General features: G+C 39.3%; 2 protein-coding genes across 5 annotated transcripts in view; both read right to left on the bottom strand.

Annotated features, from left to right (window-relative positions):
• Positions 1-70: 70 nt before the first annotated feature.
• Positions 71-2,100, bottom strand: GJA9 (gap junction protein alpha 9). Its single transcript, XM_036446798.2, is given in 4 exon segments — positions 71-1,191; positions 1,193-1,274; positions 1,277-1,638; positions 1,640-2,100. Coding segments are annotated over 4 exon segments (1,008 nt in total). The 3' UTR covers positions 71-1,088.
• Positions 2,101-5,524: 3,424 nt separating this feature from the next.
• The window catches only part of RHBDL2 (rhomboid like 2), a 37,827-nt gene continuing 23,709 nt past the window's right edge, over positions 5,525-19,642 (bottom strand). For 3 of the 4 annotated variants that reach the window (XM_036446795.2, XM_036446796.2, XM_036446794.2), the window contains 4 exons: positions 13,065-13,165; positions 10,612-10,672; positions 6,646-6,707; positions 5,525-6,069 (listed from right to left, as the gene is read on the bottom strand). In XM_036446795.2, coding sequence (XP_036302688.1) covers positions 5,890-6,069; positions 6,646-6,707; positions 10,612-10,672; positions 13,065-13,165 — 404 coding nt within the window. In that variant the 3' untranslated portion in view covers positions 5,525-5,889. The remainder of the gene's footprint in view (positions 6,070-6,645; positions 6,708-10,611; positions 10,673-13,064; positions 13,166-19,642) is intronic. The other variant, XM_036446797.2, reaches the window with a different exon arrangement.

Raw genomic sequence — 19,642 nt, 5'->3', positions numbered from 1 at the left:
CAACACTGTATTAAACGTGTGTTTCTTTTTTTGGTGTTCACACTTATACCTGTAAGATAGGTACTGTAAAATGGTGAGATTAGATAACCAGTTAGTAGTAGAGCCAGAAGTTCATTCTGGGCACGGATAAACTGGTCCAAGCGAGCCAGAAATCTTTTTAAGATTTTATTTACTGGGTAACAGTATTAAGATTATACTCATGACACATTAAGTTGCAATCTATAAGGAAACTAAGTCCCAGGAGCAAACAAAACTTAACCAGTGTGGGCAAATAAAAGATCAGTAATTAAAAGGAGGGATTATATACATTAAGAACAATCTCCACAGTACTGTGGTCCCTCCAAGGAAAAACTCAATTCCAATCCATTTAGCCTCAATTCTGAACTTATAATTTCCCCAAACTCGGCTTTCACAAATTCTGAAGTGGACCTGTGAACAAATAATCCTGATTTGGTAACTCTAAATCATTGTTTTGGAAAATACCCCTTCACAATTCCGATTCAGAGCTGTTTTTCCTTTTTGAAATGGATTTGCAATTGTACATTTTAACACCTGGTCTTTAGAGCTGCCCTGTCTGCTTTGTCTGTGTTCCACTATTACTAGGCTACTTCTGTGGTAACATGCAAAATGTCTAAAAGCCAACAGCTGTTCGGCTCTGAAGATCTGTGGGAGCCCGCCTACTGAGATTGCTTGTCAGCAACAGTAATTGAGTTGGGGGACAAGCAGTAGGATTATTGCAGGTTCCGACCAATTTAGATCCAGAGGACAATGCTCCAAAAAAATTAGGAGTTTCTGGAATTCTCCCTGTAAAGGAAAAAGGATTCTGATTGTACTTTCTCTGAACTAGCCCTTGAGATTACCTTTTAGGAAGAGACACCCAATTTTCACCTTCTGTAGAGGGGACTCTGTAGCCCAAAGCCACCTTGGGTTCCTGGTGCAGTTAGCTGACAGAGAAAGCTGTTTGGAGTGACTGCCCTAATGTGGTTGTCCAGATCTGTAGCAACACCTGGAATAGAACAGTGACCTGTTCCTTTTGCTGTTTTTGCCATCAATTTATTTTCTTTTTCTTTTCTTTTTTTCCTTACTGTTTACCAATAACTTCTTCTCCTGTTTTTTTTATGAGTGTTTTCATTAGTGCTTGAGCTGATGCTTTGAATATAAGTAGTACTAAATGTGCACATCTCATTGGAAAATAGTTTCCTGTTCATCCAAAATGCTTTTCTCGTCATTTCTATTGTGATGATCAGGACCTGCCTGAAATGCAGAGCAGTTTAACTAGGATGCACTGTTGCCCGTGCTTGCTTTTCCAATATCAGATTATAACCAGGTGCAGAAGAGAGTCGCTTTAGTGAATTTGCAGCTGTGCTCTGATATTCGGCAAGATTTTGTCTTGACCTGTTTGAATAGAATTCATTATGCTCATCCTTCAATTTATATTGTCCCCAGAGCCTTCTCTTAATCTTTTTAAAGCCTAGGTGGAAAATTTCTAGAATGTTTAAGAAAAGTGAGCCAATGGCTATTGATTGCATAAATAGGAATATTGTCTTTTCTGTTGATCTTGAGACAAAACAATCAATTATATTTGGACATGGGTAGCCTTGGCATTTAAATAGAGATTGTAAATGAAATCCATATAAGGTACTGTCCAATCATAAACCCAACTTTAACAACAGCGAGTGAAAATGTGTATCACATGCAGTAGATGGAAAGCCAGGTTCCCCTGCGTGGAGCTTTATTACGTTTCCTTTGCTGCAGCTGACAACTTGCTTGCTCCAATCTCCTCCGACCCCCAGGCATATCAAACTCAACCCCTTTCAGTTCTCCCAAGTTGAGCTTGCCTCTCTTTCTCCAGAACTCTCATCTCAGTCAGTACAAAGCATGGGCCATGTAGACCAGGGATGGCGAAGACACGAAAATCTCCTACAGAGCCCAGGATCTAATGAGGGATATAGGAAAAGCCTGGTCATGGCATCCATTGCTGCAGCCAAGTTGTTGTGTGTTACAGATGAAGCCAGACTGCTCATCATTCCAAACATTTTCAGCTGCTACACTCAAAACAAGCATACGAAATATGAACTGTGCTGAGCCAGATCTTTCCATTCACATACATTAAGAAATTGTCTATTTTCTCTTAAAAGTTTATTTAAATAAAGATAGTTTTGATTTTTTTTTAAATACCTAGTTAGAGCCTTTTGAAAGCTTTATGTAGTTAAAAAATACTTGGAAAAGCATTCAACCTTCCTGAGATAGTTTATATTTATGTTAACAATATTATACTCTTTGACCAAACAATCCAAACTACTTTAAACTGTAAGCAGGGCCCTAACCAGTTTGGATTAATGGATAGAGTGTGGGCCTGTGGACTGAAGGGTCCCAGGTTCAGTTCTGGTCAAGGGCAAATGCCCAAATTGCAGCTCAATCCCCAGTAGAGGACATGCAAGAGGCAGCCAGTCAATGATTTAATAATGGATGTTTCTATCTCTCTCCCTCTCCCTTCCTCTCTGAAATCAATTAAAAAATATTTTTAAAAACAATCTATAATAATAAAAGCACAATATGCTAATTAGACCAGACAGCCAAACGACCTTCTGGACAACCTTCCAGATGAAGCCAGGGCTGCAAGGACCGAGGCAAGTCCCTTACATGAATTTCGTGAATAGGCCTCTAGTAATAAAATAAAAGACATAAAAAAGTGTAAGCAGGTTTTATGATAGTAATCATAAATAGTCTTTCTAGTGTAAAATAGTCTTTCTTGTACTGATAATTATTGTACAAGAAAGACTATTTTACATAACAAACAATAGTACACCCACAGTGTGGTAATATACAAACAGTAAAAATTATAATCATATATTAATATAAAAAGACATTTGATAAACAGTTTCAGTGACATTCATATTATAAAATAGAATAATATGGCCCCATCATTGTGAATTTACTTAAATGTAGAGATGCATACCAAAAAAAAAGCCCATGCCTTGGCCTATTCCTCAGTGGTTAAAGCATCAGCCCTCACTCACTCTGAAGAGCTGCAGGTATGATTCCAGGCAAGAGCTGGTACCTCAGTTGCAGGCTTGATCCCTGGCCCCGGGGGGGGGGGGGGGGGGGGCGCGACCAGTCAATATGTCTCTCACACATCAATGTTTCTCTTTCTCTCCCCCTCCCTTCCACTCTCTCTAAAAAATCAATAGAAAACCTTTCCTTGGGTGAGGATTAACAACAACAAAAGAGCCTAGAAGTATATTCATCAAATCTTAACATATCTCTGGGTAGTATGAGTACAATTGACTTGATTTTTAATAATTTTTTTTTACAATGAGCACTTTACTTTTCTATCACAAAAAGAAATAAAAGATTTTTTCCCCTTTAAAGGGAATAGTATTTCCTGAAAGAAGCAGTATTATTTCATCACAAGTCTTAGATTCTAAAGCTTTTATAGCAAATGACATGAATGCTAGTGTACATAAATATATAACTATAGAATTCGAAAGCAGAAAATAACATTTCAGTTGGCTCTTAATTAGCTAAGAGAGGAATTAGCACAAACCTTTCTTAGCTTAGATGAGTATGAATCTGAAGCAAATCCTTCCTAGAAGCTCAGCCATTTTCAACGTGTGCTGCCTTTGCAGGTATAGAGAAGGTTCAGTTCAGTGCAGTCAGTGAATGAGTCAGCCACCAGCTAAAACCCATTTCCCTTTCAGCCATTCTTGCCCTTAAAACAAGCTGTCCAATAGAGCTTTTTGCAGCAATGATGAAATAGACTATATGTGCTCTCCAATAAGGTAACCCCTGGTCACATGCGGCTTTTGAGCTCTGGCAGTGTGACATGTGTAAGCACCTGTGCCTAGTGGCTACTTTATTGAACAGCACAGATAATATTTACAGTATGTCCAGAAACCCAGCACACTTCGGAAGACTAAAGTCATGAACCCCAAATTAAGGTGAATAAATTGGTTCCTCTGTAATTCAGAGATACCAAATTTAAAACACCAGATGTTTGTATGTGCTCTCTTTATGGTAATTTTGCCCTCTGGGGAACCCAATTAGATAATCACTGTGTTTGGTCCTGTGAACTGTGTTTCTAGTACCAAAACATCGTTCTGACTAGATAGTAACTATTTAGTCATCACTATTACTAATCCATGGGTCATGTCCAATTTCATAGATGAGCCCTGTTGCTGTCCAGTGTTGTATGGCTAACCATTACATTGCCCTTTAGGTCCTTAGAGGTCTCTCCTCGGAGCTTGTGACCTGGTGTATTCTCCATGGCAGACGAGCATTTCTCTGAATTTGTCCCTTTGGGGATGTAGTGTAGATTCAGTGCAATTCCGTGCAGTGAGTAATGAGCCATCAACTAAAATACATTTCCCTCTCTGCTCATCCTGGATAGAAAAAGGCCTAGGATACACACCCCAGCTGTTGACAGTGGTCACCACCAGGGGCAAATAGCAGTTTAGAGGGTGAGAAAGTAAAAAGGGAGGGAGGTGTACCTTTTTACATTCTTATTCAAATATTTGTTTAACCAAGAAATACTCAGACTCAAAATTTTTTTTTTTTTTTTTTATGTTTTAAACTAGGGGTGTCGAACTCAATCAGAGAAGGGGCCAAAATCTAAAATCCAGCCTAAATCGCGGGCCGAATGGTTTACTGAACAGTCATAAACTGTCATTGTGATGGAAACGCAGCGGAGTGCAGTGATGACAGCGCGGTGCGGGCCACATTGCAAGGCCTGGCGGGACGGATTTGGCCCGCGGGCCTTGTGTTTGACACGTGTTTTAAACAAATGCCAGACCAGCTTTTCTCAAAATGCTAAAATACGCTCCTCACTATATTAAGTGGAGGTGCTTATAAATAAACATGTCGAAGGGATGATGAAAGGAGAATAAACTTGTACTTCCAATGTTCAGATAACCTAAAACTACTGTTTGGGGAAAGAATGGCCAACAATCTGGGTCCTTTTCATGAAAATGACAGGCATCTCAGCTTTCAGACCTGACATTTTTACCTTCTGTAAATAACCCCCCACCCCACCCCCAACTCCTAGGAGAGCCACCAGCCAGGTGAAGGATAAGAATGTTACCACAGATGAGTCCGGAGCCACGTGCACTGGGAAGCCAGTTCCGGGTTCCTTGGGGTCCTAAATGAGCCATTAGAATCTGAAGCTAGTTGTCCAGAGAATTCCATCTGCTCCTCTGAGGTGGTACTTCCATCCCTGGTGCACCCACAGAAATGTTTATTCCCATACTCCCACCATACTCTTAACCTTCAGAATTTGGGGGATACAGCATCGTTATACAAGCATGGGGGAGAGTATGGGCTTGCAAATCATAGCCAATCTGTCAACTATGCTCCCTCTTAGACAAGTTACTTGATTTTTTTAAGAGTTTCCATGTCCTCCTCTCTAAGGTGCAGAGTAATAGCTACCTTATTGGATTTTTTAAATGGTTAGCAATAATGTATATAAAGCGCCCCAGTGATCTCTCTGCCCGAACAGTGATTGGAGATGACTATGAGTAGTCTGGCGCAGGTATGAAAAGTTTTTATTATCAGCATAGTACAGTGTTCTTGATTCCAGCAAGCCGTCTCTATAATACATCCTCGAAAAACAAGTCTCTTTTAGAGGATGCATGCATGCCCACCATATGCCTGGGAAAGACCAGATTTCTAGTCTTTACTTCCCTTTTCTCTTCCTCTTCCCTCCCCTTGTATCTAGAAGCCCCTCCTTAAAACCTAAAACCTTTTGTTACAAGTCCTCGCAACTGATCACTTCAGTGGTGTTTTTTCCTTCTTTTATAATAAGATTTGCTGGGGCTTCTCTGTTTCTTCATAGAGTGCTCCAGTTTTCCCCCAGATGACTCTTTTTTATTAATTGGCTTCTATTAGGGCAGGTCAGTTTGCTGGGGATAGGAAAATGTTGAAAAGCACGGCAAATAAGATGCAAGCCAAATAAGCTGCAATTGATATCCAAAACCGTGGATCTTTCAGCAGCGTCTTATCAAAGCAGCTAAACACAGTGTAACCTATGGACATTCCAGCAAATCCACCTGCAATGTGAGCTGCAAAAGACACCTTGGGAGAAAAGGAGGAAATGGAAATAAGTGAAAAAAATGCTAATAACATAATTCAGTTACATCCCTTTTACCAAACAACAAATACCATTCCAGTCATACAAGACTCTTAAAAGTATGAAAAACAAGGAGCTCAGGCAAGAGAAACAGAGAGGGGATGTTCTATATGCAAAGCCAGAAAGTGTCATTTCATTCACTATAAGTGCATAAGGCAGAGTAATTGACCATCATCCCATCTTGGGTGGTTCTATAAAGCCAACCAAGAGAACAGAGTTGAGTTGCACGAAGGATCTTTATAGGAGCATAATCTGACCGCACATAAATGAAATGTCTAATTTAAAACATAGAACCGAAGGGCTGGCATGGCTCAGTGGTTGAGGATTGACCTATGAATCAGGAGTACACGGTGTGATTCCCAGTCAGGGCACATGCCCGGGCTGCAGGCTCAAACCCCAGTAGGGGGCATGCTGGAAACAGCCAATCAATGATTCTCTCTCATCATTGATGTTTCTCTCTCTCCTACTCCGAAATCAATAAAAATATATTTTATTTAAAAATAATAATAATCCAAACTCACCGGTGACCCATTTGCAGGGACAAAGAACCTTCTGTAGAGAGCAAATCCCACATCCGATGCAACTAGAAGGAAAGACAAGCTGATGAAGCTCCAAGGTCTCCACAATAGTACACCCAGTGCTGTGGTTTCCCCCAATAATGGTAGCAGCTGACATTTATTAAGACTTATTCTGCGCCAGGTGCTTTACATGATTAACCTTGTATCAGTCCTCTCAATGAAGTCAAGACTATCATTTTCCCATTTTGCAGATTTATTCATCCAACAAATATTTGTTATCTTTTATGTGCCAGGCACTATCTCAGTGGTAGACATACTGGAGTGAGCAGACTTCTAATAAAAGGTTTTAGGTTTTAAGGAAGGTGCTTCTAAATACAAGGGGAGGGAAGAGAAGAGAAAAAAGGAAGTAAAGACTACATCACATAGCCCTGTCTGGTGGAGCTGAGGGAGGTAGACAGACAAACAAGGAAAACAAACAGTGTGTCAATTGGTGCTAGGTGCTGTGGAAAAATACAAGGGGGGTGGAGAGTGGGGGGGAACTGGGAAAGCTGGGGGTAGGGTGTGACTTTTAATAAATAGGTCAGGGAGGATCTAACTGAGCATATGGTATTCGATGGCAATAAGGGTGTAAGCTATGCTGACCTAGGAAATAAGAGCCAGGCAGAGGGAAGAGCAAATACAAAGTCCCTAAGGGAGGGAGGTGCCTGGTGGGCTTGAGGAATACTAAAGCAGTTGATCTGGCTGGGTCAGTGTTTTTCAAAGTGTGGTTCTCCTCCAAAAGCAGCGGGAGCAGCAGCATCTGGAAGCTCGTTAGAAATTAAAATTCTCAGGCCCACCCCAGACTTACTGAACCAGAGACTGAAGGTGAGGCTCCCAGTCTGTGTTTTAGCAAGACTTCCGGGTGATTCTGGACTACCGTTAGGAATAAAGCGATGGGTGATGGGCAGGGGCCAGACCGTGCAGGGGCCGTGTAAGGACTCTGACTTTTATTCCGAGGGATAGGAAGCCTTTGAAAGCTTTTGAACACAGGAGTGACATGATCTAGTTTGTAAAAGCTCATTCTGACAGGTATATAAGGAATAGACCTTACGGAGCAAGGACAGGAGCAGGAAGACCAGCGAGGAAGGATGGTGGCATTTAACACATAAAGAAACCAAGACACTGAGGTTAAGTACTTGCCCAAGATCTTAACACAGCTCAGAAGCAGGGCCAGGATCTGAACTTTAAGCAGTGTGACTCCACTCTCACCTCCCACACTAATTACCGAAGATGGGCCAGGAAAGGGAATGAGTGCACACACTCCAATGGAACAGTGAGAGCCAAAACTTTGACATCCTCCAAATAAGTCAGATCTCTGTTACAAAAGGAGACTTCGGGTTTCTTGGCCTAGGACTCCCACCCTCCTTGGAAACATCTCACGCAGCTGCCACATTCGACACCCATCCCCCAATCCCCTGCTCATCCTAAGAGATGGGAAGGCCCAGTCCTCGCCTTCGGGGAAATAGCTTCAGGACCCTACTGTACCGATGTTAAAGTCACTGGACAGGAACCGATGTTAAAGTCACTGGACAGGAACCGAGGTTGAGGAAGTACTCAATAGTAATTGTAAGTGACTGTTACACAAAGTTCTGGATAAATGTGGCTGATGGTATTTTCAATCATTTGCATTTCCTGAGCCAATAGAGTTGAGTCTAAGAAAGCATAAGGAAAACCCTGCCAGAGAACAGGGCTGACTTCTTGGAAACAGTCACTCCGACTTAGTCTTCCAGGGTAGGCGGAGGCCTCCTCCCCAAAAGTGTCTGTAACCCTCAGCGGGTCAGTGTCTCCTTCCCATTTCCCTTTTATCTCCCCCCTCCGCCCACCTCTGTCTGGCCCTTTCTGCTTTCCGGGGAGTTTGCTTGTAAGTTTCGGCAATCTCTAAACTGAGATGTGTTTTCCCAATAAATCCGTGTTTTCTCCAGCCTTCCTCATTCCAAACTGAATCATTATCCTCACTAAAAATTTAACACTCCCTCTAAGAAGGTTGTCTCTATACCAACCTTTTTTTAAATGATGAAAAAGTGAGATTTTTCATCCACTTTTTCAGAGGGAAGCTCATTAGCTTTGTCTGGAAACACATCCAACAAATAATGCTTATTGAAGAAAGGTGCTTAAGGCCAAGTGTCATCCACAATTACAAATAATTTTTAGCCTTGGCCAGGTAGCTCAGTTGGTTAGACCAGTGGTCAACAAACTGCTGCTCCCGTGCAACTCACGCGAGCCGCGGTTTTCCTCTCTGTTGACTGAGTTTGCCGATCACTGGGTTAGACTATCATCCCTTGCAGGTTTGATCCTCAGGGCACAAAAGGGAATCAACCAATGAGCCCTAGCCAGTTTTGCTCAGTGGATAGAGCATCAGCCTATGGACTAAAGGGCCCTGGATTCAATTTCAGTCAAGGACATAAGCCCAGGTTCCTGGCTCAATCTCCAGTAGGGGGCGTGCTAGAGGCAGCCAATCAATGATTCTCAATTCTGAAATCAATAATATATATATATATTTTTAAAAGAATCAACCAATGAATGCATAAATAAGTGGAACAATAAATAGTTTCTCTAAAATCAATAAAAAAAATTTTTAAAGAATAATTTTTATCATTATTATATAAGTATATACATTTTCCCAAGGAAATGTATTTAAAATTAAAACATGCTTATATGTCTGGTATGTGTTGTAACTTTTCTATAATTTTCAATAGTAGGTAAACCAGGCCAAAGAACATTTAGAAATGATGCGCCAGACTGGTGTGGCTCAGTGGTTGAGCACCAACCTATGAACCATGTGCAGGTCAGGGCACATGCCTGGGTTGTGGGCTTGATCCCCAGAAGGGGGGTATGCAGGAGGCAGCCATTCAATGTTTCACTCTCACATCAATGTTTCTACCCCTCTCCCTTCCTCTTTCTCTAAAATCAATAAAAACATATATTTTTCAAAAATAGAAATAAGTGGGGAAGGTTAATGTTGGCCTATCCTACTTCTGTTGTGGGATATAATATGGCTTTATCAAGTTACCTCAGGAATGATATATTCTTACTAACCTATCTCTGGAGAAACGCTGAGCATGGGGAAACGGTTTTTACTCCATCATTGAAGAGTATTCAAGAATAATATAAAAATTATTTCCCCATCAAAGGTTTGAGGCTAATGTTATAAAAGCCATTTATAATTACACAAAAGAAGCAGACTGAAGACCAGGTAACTTGTGTAACAACATTTTTCAGTCAAAGGACTTGTCCCTTGGTTCCTGATGTGACTCAACTCAGGTGGCACCTCAGCTCCCAAAGCAACTCTCCTCGCTCCCTCCCTGCACAGCTCTCCTGTCTGTGCTGACAGCTGTCCCTCATCTCTTGGGTTTCTTCTGGAGAGAAAAAAAAATTACATTGAGCATGGCATAGCCTATAAATAAGTCACTTATTTTCTCTCAAAATGAAGCTTTTTTTACAGTCAAACTTTATATTTAGTGTCTTTCCTCAGAGGTGGTTGTCCCTGTGGATAACTGAACTCAGTACCAATTAGCAGAATCTTTTTTTCTTTCCACGTGGACAGCAAAAATCTTAGGCCTTATCAAGTGTCACCTCTGTCTTGGCCTTCAAGTCTGAACCCACAGTGTGACCCCAACATCTGCCCTTCTCCCCACACCTACAAGCAGACACAGCTTTATCTGGATTAACTCTGGAAACACAATATAACTGGCCCTCCTTTTGCTATTGTTTCTGTGGATTTAAAAGAAAGGTTCTATGGAAAGTAACCTACAGGGTGAGCTGACCATCAATTCCTAACTGGGCAGGTCATTGTGAGTTGTCATGCCCCACACCTATAACTTCTTTAGTGAAAGGTTTTAAGCCAACCCTGTCCATTGTGCATCTAGGTTAACCTTCTGAAGGATGAACCAAGAAAATTGAAGGAGTGAAGTGTTCACAAAATAAACTTACTTATAGCGATGATGATCAGTAGTCTGACAATTCCAAAGGCAGGAATCATTTCTCGAAAATTCTTGCAAAGAGATAAATAATAATTAACATAAGCACTCTATTGGCAAATGAAACCTCAACTGTACTCCCTCTTTATCTTCTTTTTCATGTAGAATAAAGTACTATGTAAAATATTTGCAAAAAACGAGAATATATTTGGGAAGTACAACTTTAGTGTGCTTAGAAGAACAAAATTGAAACATGACATTTAACTCCACAATATAAACTAGATAGACACAATTTTATTATCAGAAATGATCTAAATACTGGTGGCCCAGTGCACGGATTCATGCACCAGTGAGGTCCCTCAGCCTGGCCTGTGCCCTCTCACAATCTAGGGCCCCTTGGGGGATGTCAGACTGCTGGGTTCAGCCCGGTGCCTGTAGGCCAGGCTGAGGGATCCCACTGGTGCATTCATGCACCAGGCCTCTAGTATGCATATAAGATCTTTGGTTAATCTCTTCCTATCCTCCCCTATCCCCTCTTCCCTCTGAGATTCATCAGTCTGTTCCATATTTCCATGCCTGTTCATTGAGCTTCTGCTCCCTGGTGGTCAGTGCATATCATAACTAGTGGTCAAACAGTCACTTAGGCTTTTATATATATAGATAAGTAATATAAAATTGACATTTAACCTAAGATAGATAGATTGATAAATAGATAGATATGCTGTCAAACTAAGTTGGATGAAATAGTTCCCATTTTTTTGGCTTATAGTCATTTGATACTTCTTGATCCTCTTTCCAAGTAGGAGTTAGTAAAGAACTAAAATGTGAATACTACCTTATTTTTTGAGATAATTTTAAAAAAATTAAAACGCTGGTCAGAAAAAATGCTTCTCAGTCTAGCTTACAGTAACCTCATGTGTTACTAGAGAACAAAGTCAGAAAAACATTGCCACTTTAATATATTAAATTATATCTCCAATCCCTTTCAAGTTATTCACTCTCTCCCCAAGGAGTAAAGATACTGAATAACTCTGTTTATTCTTAGTAAATTATTTTCAAACTTTGTGACCATGACTTACAATAAGAAATAATTTATATAACAATCCAGTACACACATGAACAGTACTTATTACTGAAATTATTTTTCACTTTTTTCTTTTTGATTAATTTTTCACAACCCTTAAACTGAGTTCACAACTACTTTGGATTTAAATCCAAAGTTTGAAAAACATTTTTCTAAATGACTTCTTTTTTTTTTTAACAGTTTTATAATTGTTTCATACTTTTCCTCTTACAGCAAAGATGGGGAACGTCCAGGCTGCAGGTCGTATAAGGCCCCTACAAAATTATTTGGTCTGGCCCTACCAAGGCATTTGGGGTGAGCTAATTAGATGTTTGAGCAAATATAGCAGGCTAATTTTTAAGTTGATAATTTTGTCTGGCCCGCAAATGATGTTATAAATATCCAAATAGCACTTGGCAGAAAAAGGTTCCCCACCCCTGTCCTGCAGTATTTTTAAAGTATAGATATATGTATATAAGTATAAATAAAATATAAACACTTTATATTTTAAAGCAGGCGTCCTCAACCTTTTTAAAGTGGGGGCCAGATCACGGTCCCTCAGAGAGCTGGAGGGCCGGACTATATGAACTACTAATTCCTACTGTAACACCTCGGCTGCGCTCACTGCCCAAAAAACCTGGCGGGCCGGATCAGACTCCTCTGCGGGCCGCATGTGGCCCGCGGGCCGCAGTTTGAAGACGCCTGTTTTAAAGTATACCTACATGGTTAAAGGGTTAAGAACTAGACAGGATTTTAGCCTGTTTAAAAAGTGCTTGACATTCCTACATACTATATCATGGAAATGTAAAATAGCATGCAAACTTTGGAGGACGATTTGACATTGAAATCCACTTCTAGGAAATTATCCTACAAAAAAATCACAAAAATGCAAAAAGATACCTGTAAAGAACATTCTTTGTGGTACTATATGTAAATGTGAAAAGCTGCAATCATCCCACATTGTTGTCAATGAAAGATTAAATAAGTCAGGATAGAGCTCTATGGAGGGTGCTGTGAGCACTTGAAAAGATTGAGGTGGATTTCTGTGTAATGACATGGGTAGATAGAATACTTGATGTTCAGATTCGGAATACTATAAGGGTAGTTCCATATTTGTATTAATTAATAGGATTTTGAATACATGTATAAGATCTGAAAGAATGTATATTAAGCTGTTAACATACTATATTGGGGATTTTGACTTCTGTCTTTCAATTTAAAATTTTATTTAGTATTCATTACTTTTGATATCAGGGGGAAAATAAGATAAAATATGAATGGAAAAAAATAGTGGTCAAAGGAAGATGAGTACTCAGTAAATACTAATAAATGAAGATTCCTATACCAAATACTAGCTTTTTGTTTTTTAAAAAGTCCATAGATTCCATTCCCAAAGTTCTTACCACCAGAACATTCATAAAATAGCCTCCCATCAGAGCATAGACTCCTCCTGAAGCACCCACAAGATATTTGAGAGGGTCAAAGATGGAGCTGGCAAGGGATCCTAAAGAAATAAAACACAAAGAATCAGATATGATTATAAGAATCATGGAAGATAAATCTTTCTAATCTAAGGTAAAAGTTTGCCGAGTTTGGGCCATTTAACAAACAACGTATTCACTTTGTCCCTGAGATACTATAAAAGTATAGCTATGTGGGCTAGCCACCTCATTTTTCTGAAACATTGAATGAATGTTCATATGAAGACAGTATAACAATGATAAAAGCACAGACTCTGGAGCCAGAATTACCATCTGTGTGACTTGAGCAAGTTTCTTAACCTCTATGTGCCTTAGTTTTCCTACTTAGAAAATGGGGATATTAATAAGTTGTCAGGGAAAGTAAATGAGCTGAAAAACATCAATCAGTTGCCTCCCATGCATGTGCATCATCCTTAGAACACTGCCTGAAATGTATTATATACTTGTTACTATTTCAAAACATTCTACATGTTTAGCCCACACTCTCAAAATACCTGAGACATGCCAAACACTTTATTATCTAATAGCTAGCTTTCTCATGGAATCAAGATGTGGCTTCCAAAACCTCCTTAACATACCATTCCATCAGAATCACCAAGCAAGCTGAAATCTATTTGCTAACCCAGTGGCCAGCAAACGCATTCGTCAACAGAACGGCAAACTGAAGCTCGAGAGCTCTGTGCTCGTGAGCTGCAGTTTGCCAACCACTTGCTAACGTAATCTTAGATTGCCTGAACAAAAAACAAAACAAAAAAACAGCCGAAACTGGTTTGGATCAGTGGATAGAGCGTCAGGTCCCAGGGTCGATTCTGATCAAGGACATGTACATTGGTTGTGGGCACATCCCCTTTAGGGGGGTGTCACAGCAGGAGGCAGCTGGTCGATGTTTCTCTCTCATCGATGTTTCTAGCTCTCTTTCTCCCTTCCTCTCTGTAAAAAATCAATAAAATATATTTTTTTAAAAACAAACAACAACAAAAAATTATATTCAACACAAACTCTAAGATAATCTCTCTACACTTCTTAGTTCCATTATTTGGTCTCTTGTTTTTGAGGCCCGCCTTCAATCCTTAGGGTATAGTATAATATCTACTTTGTATAAGAAAGATAAAGTGTATGACCTTAGCAATCTTACAAATAGATAAGCAAACAATCATAAAATGCAGAATATAACAACTACAATTTTTTTTTTTAATTTTCACCCAAGGATATGTTTATTGATTTGAGAGAGAGAGAAAAACATCAATCAGTTGCCTCCCATATGTCCCAATCTGGGAGGGCACAACCTAAGCATGTGCCCTGACCAGGTATTGACCCGCAACCTTTTTTTGTACAAGACAAAGCTCCAACCAAGTCACCGGCAGGAAATGATTTTTTTTTTAATGTAATAAATTTGCTATAGAAGCACCTAGAAAGGAATGACTTTCTCAGCAGAGAGGTATAGGCCGTGCTACTCTGAGGAGATAGTTTTTTTTATTAAAAACTGAAGAATCTTTAAATTGTGGACAGGAAAAGTAAAGGAGAAGATATTCAGGATGTAGGGATCTAGAAAAGCAAAGACATAGAAACAAAGGTATACGGATAATGATAAGTTCAATAGATTTAAAGCAATGGTTTTCAACTTATAGGTAGAGCTACAGTGGTTCATCTTAATCATATAAGAAATTTATTTTTTAAATATTAGGTCTAGTAATAATTAATGTCGTTTTCTAATACTTTTTTTAAATCGAATTTATTTAAACAATACAACAAAATTTAATCAACAATATAATTGCCGTTGTTTTCTACTACTTGTGCCCAATGCTCAGGAAGCATTTTAATCCCTCTGTTGTAAAATTCTTGTGATTTTGATGCAAAAAATTCGGTCAATACATTTTTGAGACATTCTTCATTATTAAATTTTTTTCCAAGAAGAAAGTTTTGCAAAGAACGAAACAAATGGTAATCGGAAGGGGCAATATCAGGAGAATATGCAGGTTGAGGGAGAACTTCCCATTCCAACTGGCGCAGTTTTTCAGCAGTGATTCTTGCAGTATGCGGTCGTGCGTTATCGTGGTGAAGAATTACGCCCTTCCGATTAATCAGCGCGGGTTCTTTTTCTCTTAAAGCTTGGGCTAACCTTTCCAATTGGGCACTATACACTGCACTTGTAATGGTTTGGTTAGATGGTAAAAGTTCATAATGAAAAATTCCTTTAAAATTCCACCAAACACACAACATCACTTTTTTCGCATGCAAGTCAGGTTTTGGCGTGGGCTGCGGAGCCTCATTTTTGTCCAACCATTGAGGCCGCCTTTTCAAATTAACATACAGCACCCATTTTTCATCTCCGGTAACAATTTGCTCTAAAAATGGCAAACGGTTTTGACAAGAGAGGAGCGAACTGCAAATTGTGACTCTTTGATTACGGTTGTTGTCGGTCAACTCATGAGGAACCCATTTTCTAAACTTTTGGACTTTGCCAAGTGCACACAATTGATTAGAAATTGTTTTTTGTGAACAATTTAAAGTTATCGCAAGCTCTTGTTGGGTAATTTGAGGATTTTGCACCAAAAGAGCTTGAAGAGCTTCTTGATCAAAATTGGACACACGGCCTCGACCACTCTTGTCATCTAACGAAAAATTTCCCTCGCGAAATTTCTCAAACCAACGCTGGCATTTTCTGGCGCTAACTGCATCTTGACCAAGAGCACTACAGATGTTTTTTGCAGCCTCACTTGCTTTTCTTCCTAATTGGAACTCGTAAAGCATGCAGTGCCGAATATGCTCTTCATCCGCCATCTTCTTAGCCCTAGTTTTGCAACAAAAACCAAACCAAACACAAACTTTTTCAAGCAAAACTTGTTAATTGCACTTCACACGTTCTGTAGATACCACGTGTTTGAAGGTTATGTCAATACAAGTCAACGCCAAGCAAGATTTTAAACGAATGTTTTAAAACGACATTAATTATTACTAGACCCGATACATATACAAATGTCCACTTCTGGCCATGATGGAGTCCCAAGGTTAGGATTTACCCCTCCACTTGAAATAACTAAAAGCACTGGAAAGAATATATGAAACAATGGTCTTCATAGTACTGGGTATCAGATAGCAAAGGTCAGTGAACCCTGAGAGATACAAAATAAATGAGATGAGTTGTCTGACTGCCCAGCTTACTGCCTGAAGAAATATGACAAGCTGCAGTGCATGGAAGGGAAAACCAAGTAAATCTCAGTAAACTTTAAGTTGATGAATTAGAGGTTAGAGTCCAGAAAGACCTAGAGAACTCCAGAGAGGAGTATGTGAAGAAATTATCCAAACCAAGGAAAGAATTACTAGAAAGGAATAGAGAGAAGAGTACCTCTTGCTCACCAGCGAGGCTAAGTAACTTTTCAAACTAGAAAATGTCATAGTTCATGGGGCATTTGAGTAAAGAACAGAGTAGTGGGGAATAATTAGCATTAAACATGACTCAGAAACATAATTTTACCTAGCAAATTTCACCAGAAAGGATCAAACTACTACTAAGTAACTGAGTTCCAGAACAAATCTAAGGAATATTTATAGGGATACAATAATATCCACCATTCAAAGGTAAAATGTATAGCATCCAAACAAAGATTGTCTGGAAAACAATAAAATGTGACCCATAATAAGGAGAACATTATAAAGCCTACCCAAATTGACACAGGTATTAGTAGTTAAGGGCAATAAATAATTATTACAACTATATTCTATATGTTAAGTAGAGACATATAACATATAAACAGACTCAAACTTCTAAAGATGAAAACTACAATGTTGAAGATGAAAAAATAAACTTGAGATTATTGGCAGATTACACATTCCAGAAGAAAAGATTAGTGAACATGAAGACATGGCAATAAAACTATCCAAAATGAAGCACAGAGAAAAATATTTTTTTGCTAATCCTCATCTGAGGATATTTTTCCATTGATTTTTAGTGTGAGTGGAAGGGAAGGGGAGAGACAGAGAGAGAAACATCGATGTGAAAGAGACACATCAATTGATTGCCTCCTGCACATACCCTAACCAGGGCCAGGGATCAAGCATGAAACCAAGATATGTGCCCAGGAATCAAACCTTGGACCCTTCAGTCTATGGGTCAATGTTCTATCCACTGAGCCAAATTGGCTAGCACAATTTTTTTTTTAATATATGTTTTTATTGCTTTTACAGAGGAAAAGAGAGGGAGATAGAAACATCAATGAGAGAAACATCAGTGTTCTCCCACACACCCCCTACTGGGGACTGAGCTTGAAACCTTGGCATGTGCCCTGACTGGAAATCAAACCCGTGACCTCTTGGTTCATGGGTTGGTGCTCATTGGAAACAATGCAAATGAGAAAACAATAGGGTAACATCTTTAAAGTACTGAAAGAACAATACTGCCAAGTTAGAATTCTATACTTAGTAAAAATTTAAGGTGTTCCAAAAAATATATATATATATACACACTTGGAATAATTATTAATTCCAATGGTTTAAATCTGAAAAAGAAAAAAAAAAACATCAATTGAGCTATCAAAAAATATATGTGTGGCTGGCCAATGTGGCTCAGTGGTTTAACATGAACCTGAGAACCAGAAGGTCAGGGTTAAATTCTGGTTAGGGCACATGCCTGGGTTGCAGACTCAATCCCCAGTAGGGGGAGTGCAGGAGACAGCAAATTGATTATTCTATCTCTCCTTTTCCCTTACTCTCTGAAATCAATAAAAACATATTTTAAAAATAAAAGTATGTGTATACATTTTTGAAGATACCTTAATATACTTCAAAATTAAGGCAAAATGAAAAAATTTTCAGTTTTACAGAAACTGAAAGAATTGATGACCAGCAGACCCATATTACAAGAAATGCTAAAGGAATCTTTAGGCAGAAGGGGAAAGATACAGGTGGAAACACAGGATTGCCCAAAGGAATGAAGAACACTGGAAATGATAGAAACATGGGAAAACATACAAGTTTTTTTCTTATTTTAATCTCTTTAGAGAATAATTGGCTAATTAACTGTTAAACTAACTCCTAGAAATAATAAGCGAATTTATCAAGGTTAGAGGATACCAGATCAAAATGTAAAAAATCAACAATATTTCTATGTAATAGCAATAAAGAATCAGAAATAGAAATCTTTTAAACAGTGCTATTTACAGTATGCCAAAAATATGTGTACACATTGTTATATGTCAGTTATACATCTCTGAACAGAAAAACAAAAACACAGATGCCAGGGCCATATCCCAGAAATTCTGACTCGGTAGCTTTGGGTGGGGATCTGAGTAGCTTCAGTTGTAATAATCTCTCCAGGTGATTCTGATGATTAGTCAGATGGGGGGTGGGGAGTGGGAAGAAGACCCTGGGCTGTGGGGCAAAAAAGACAATGGGCAGGAGGGAATTTTGGAGATGATGGATATGTTTATGGCATAGGTGATATTTTCATGGGTGTATACTTATCTCCAAATTCTTCAAGTTGTATTCATTGAATATGTACTAATTTTTGTATATCAATCAAACTCAAAAAAGATTTTTAAAAAACATACCAAGTCTTCCTCTAACCTCTTCACATTTAATTTATTTTTTTAATATTAGTAAAAAAGTTCATTCTTTATCCAAAAGAAAAAAGGCAAAGGGCAGGCAGTGGAGGGTAGTGAAGAGCAATCTTGGACATTTCAACTTTCTTTTGACTGCTGGAAATGGCCTAGGAAGGGTATAATATGACCTATGGTATAGCTAAAAGCTCTGGACAGAATATATGAAACATGGTTTGAGGAAGGTGACCCAGGCAGCAGTGTGAAAGACAGACCAGAACAATCAAGAAATACCTGCCAAGAAGCTGTTGCAAAAATAGGCAAGAATCTGAACAGGTTATTCACGTTTTCTCTCTTCTCTGCAAATGGGGCAGAGCTGATTCCACAGGTTGAAATCAAACTGTAGGGGAAAGGAGAGTGTAGATGCTGGAGCCAGGCAGGGCCTGATGTCACAAAAGGTCAGGAAAAAGGTGTATTCAGGAACAGAAGTAGAAGATGGAAGAACAGGATCCACCTAAGTAGGAGGGAAGTAGGATGGGGAGATGTCAGTAAGCCTTGCAAGTCTATCTCATGACTGCCTCCTGCTCTCCATCCCCACTGCTCTAGGATATTGGTCGGCAAACTGCGGCTCAGAGCCACATGTGGCTAGTGAGCCACGGTTTACCACTTTATTGACTAATGAGTTTGCCAACCACTGACCTAGACTCTCAATTCCAATTAATTACAGACTGTTGTTGTTTCTTGTGATTAAGCCCCTATCTAGGAATCTAGCAAAGTTTTGATTGGTTAAAAAAAAAAAAATTCCTAGCATTGTCATGGGTCAGATTGTGTCCCCCCAAAGATACGTAGAAGTCCTAGCCCCCAGCACCTCAGAATATGACCTTATTTAGAGATATGATGCACCCTAGCCTGTTTGGCTCAGTGGATAGAGCGTCTGCCTGCAGACCAAAGGGTTCCGGGACCCAT

The sequence above is a fragment of the Pipistrellus kuhlii genome, unplaced genomic scaffold, assembly GCF_014108245.1.
Source record: "Pipistrellus kuhlii isolate mPipKuh1 unplaced genomic scaffold, mPipKuh1.p scaffold_m20_p_2, whole genome shotgun sequence".
Classification (NCBI taxonomy): Eukaryota; Metazoa; Chordata; class Mammalia; order Chiroptera; family Vespertilionidae; genus Pipistrellus; species Pipistrellus kuhlii.
Note: the sequence above shows the minus strand (reverse complement) of the source record. Positions and strands in the feature narration are given on the sequence as shown.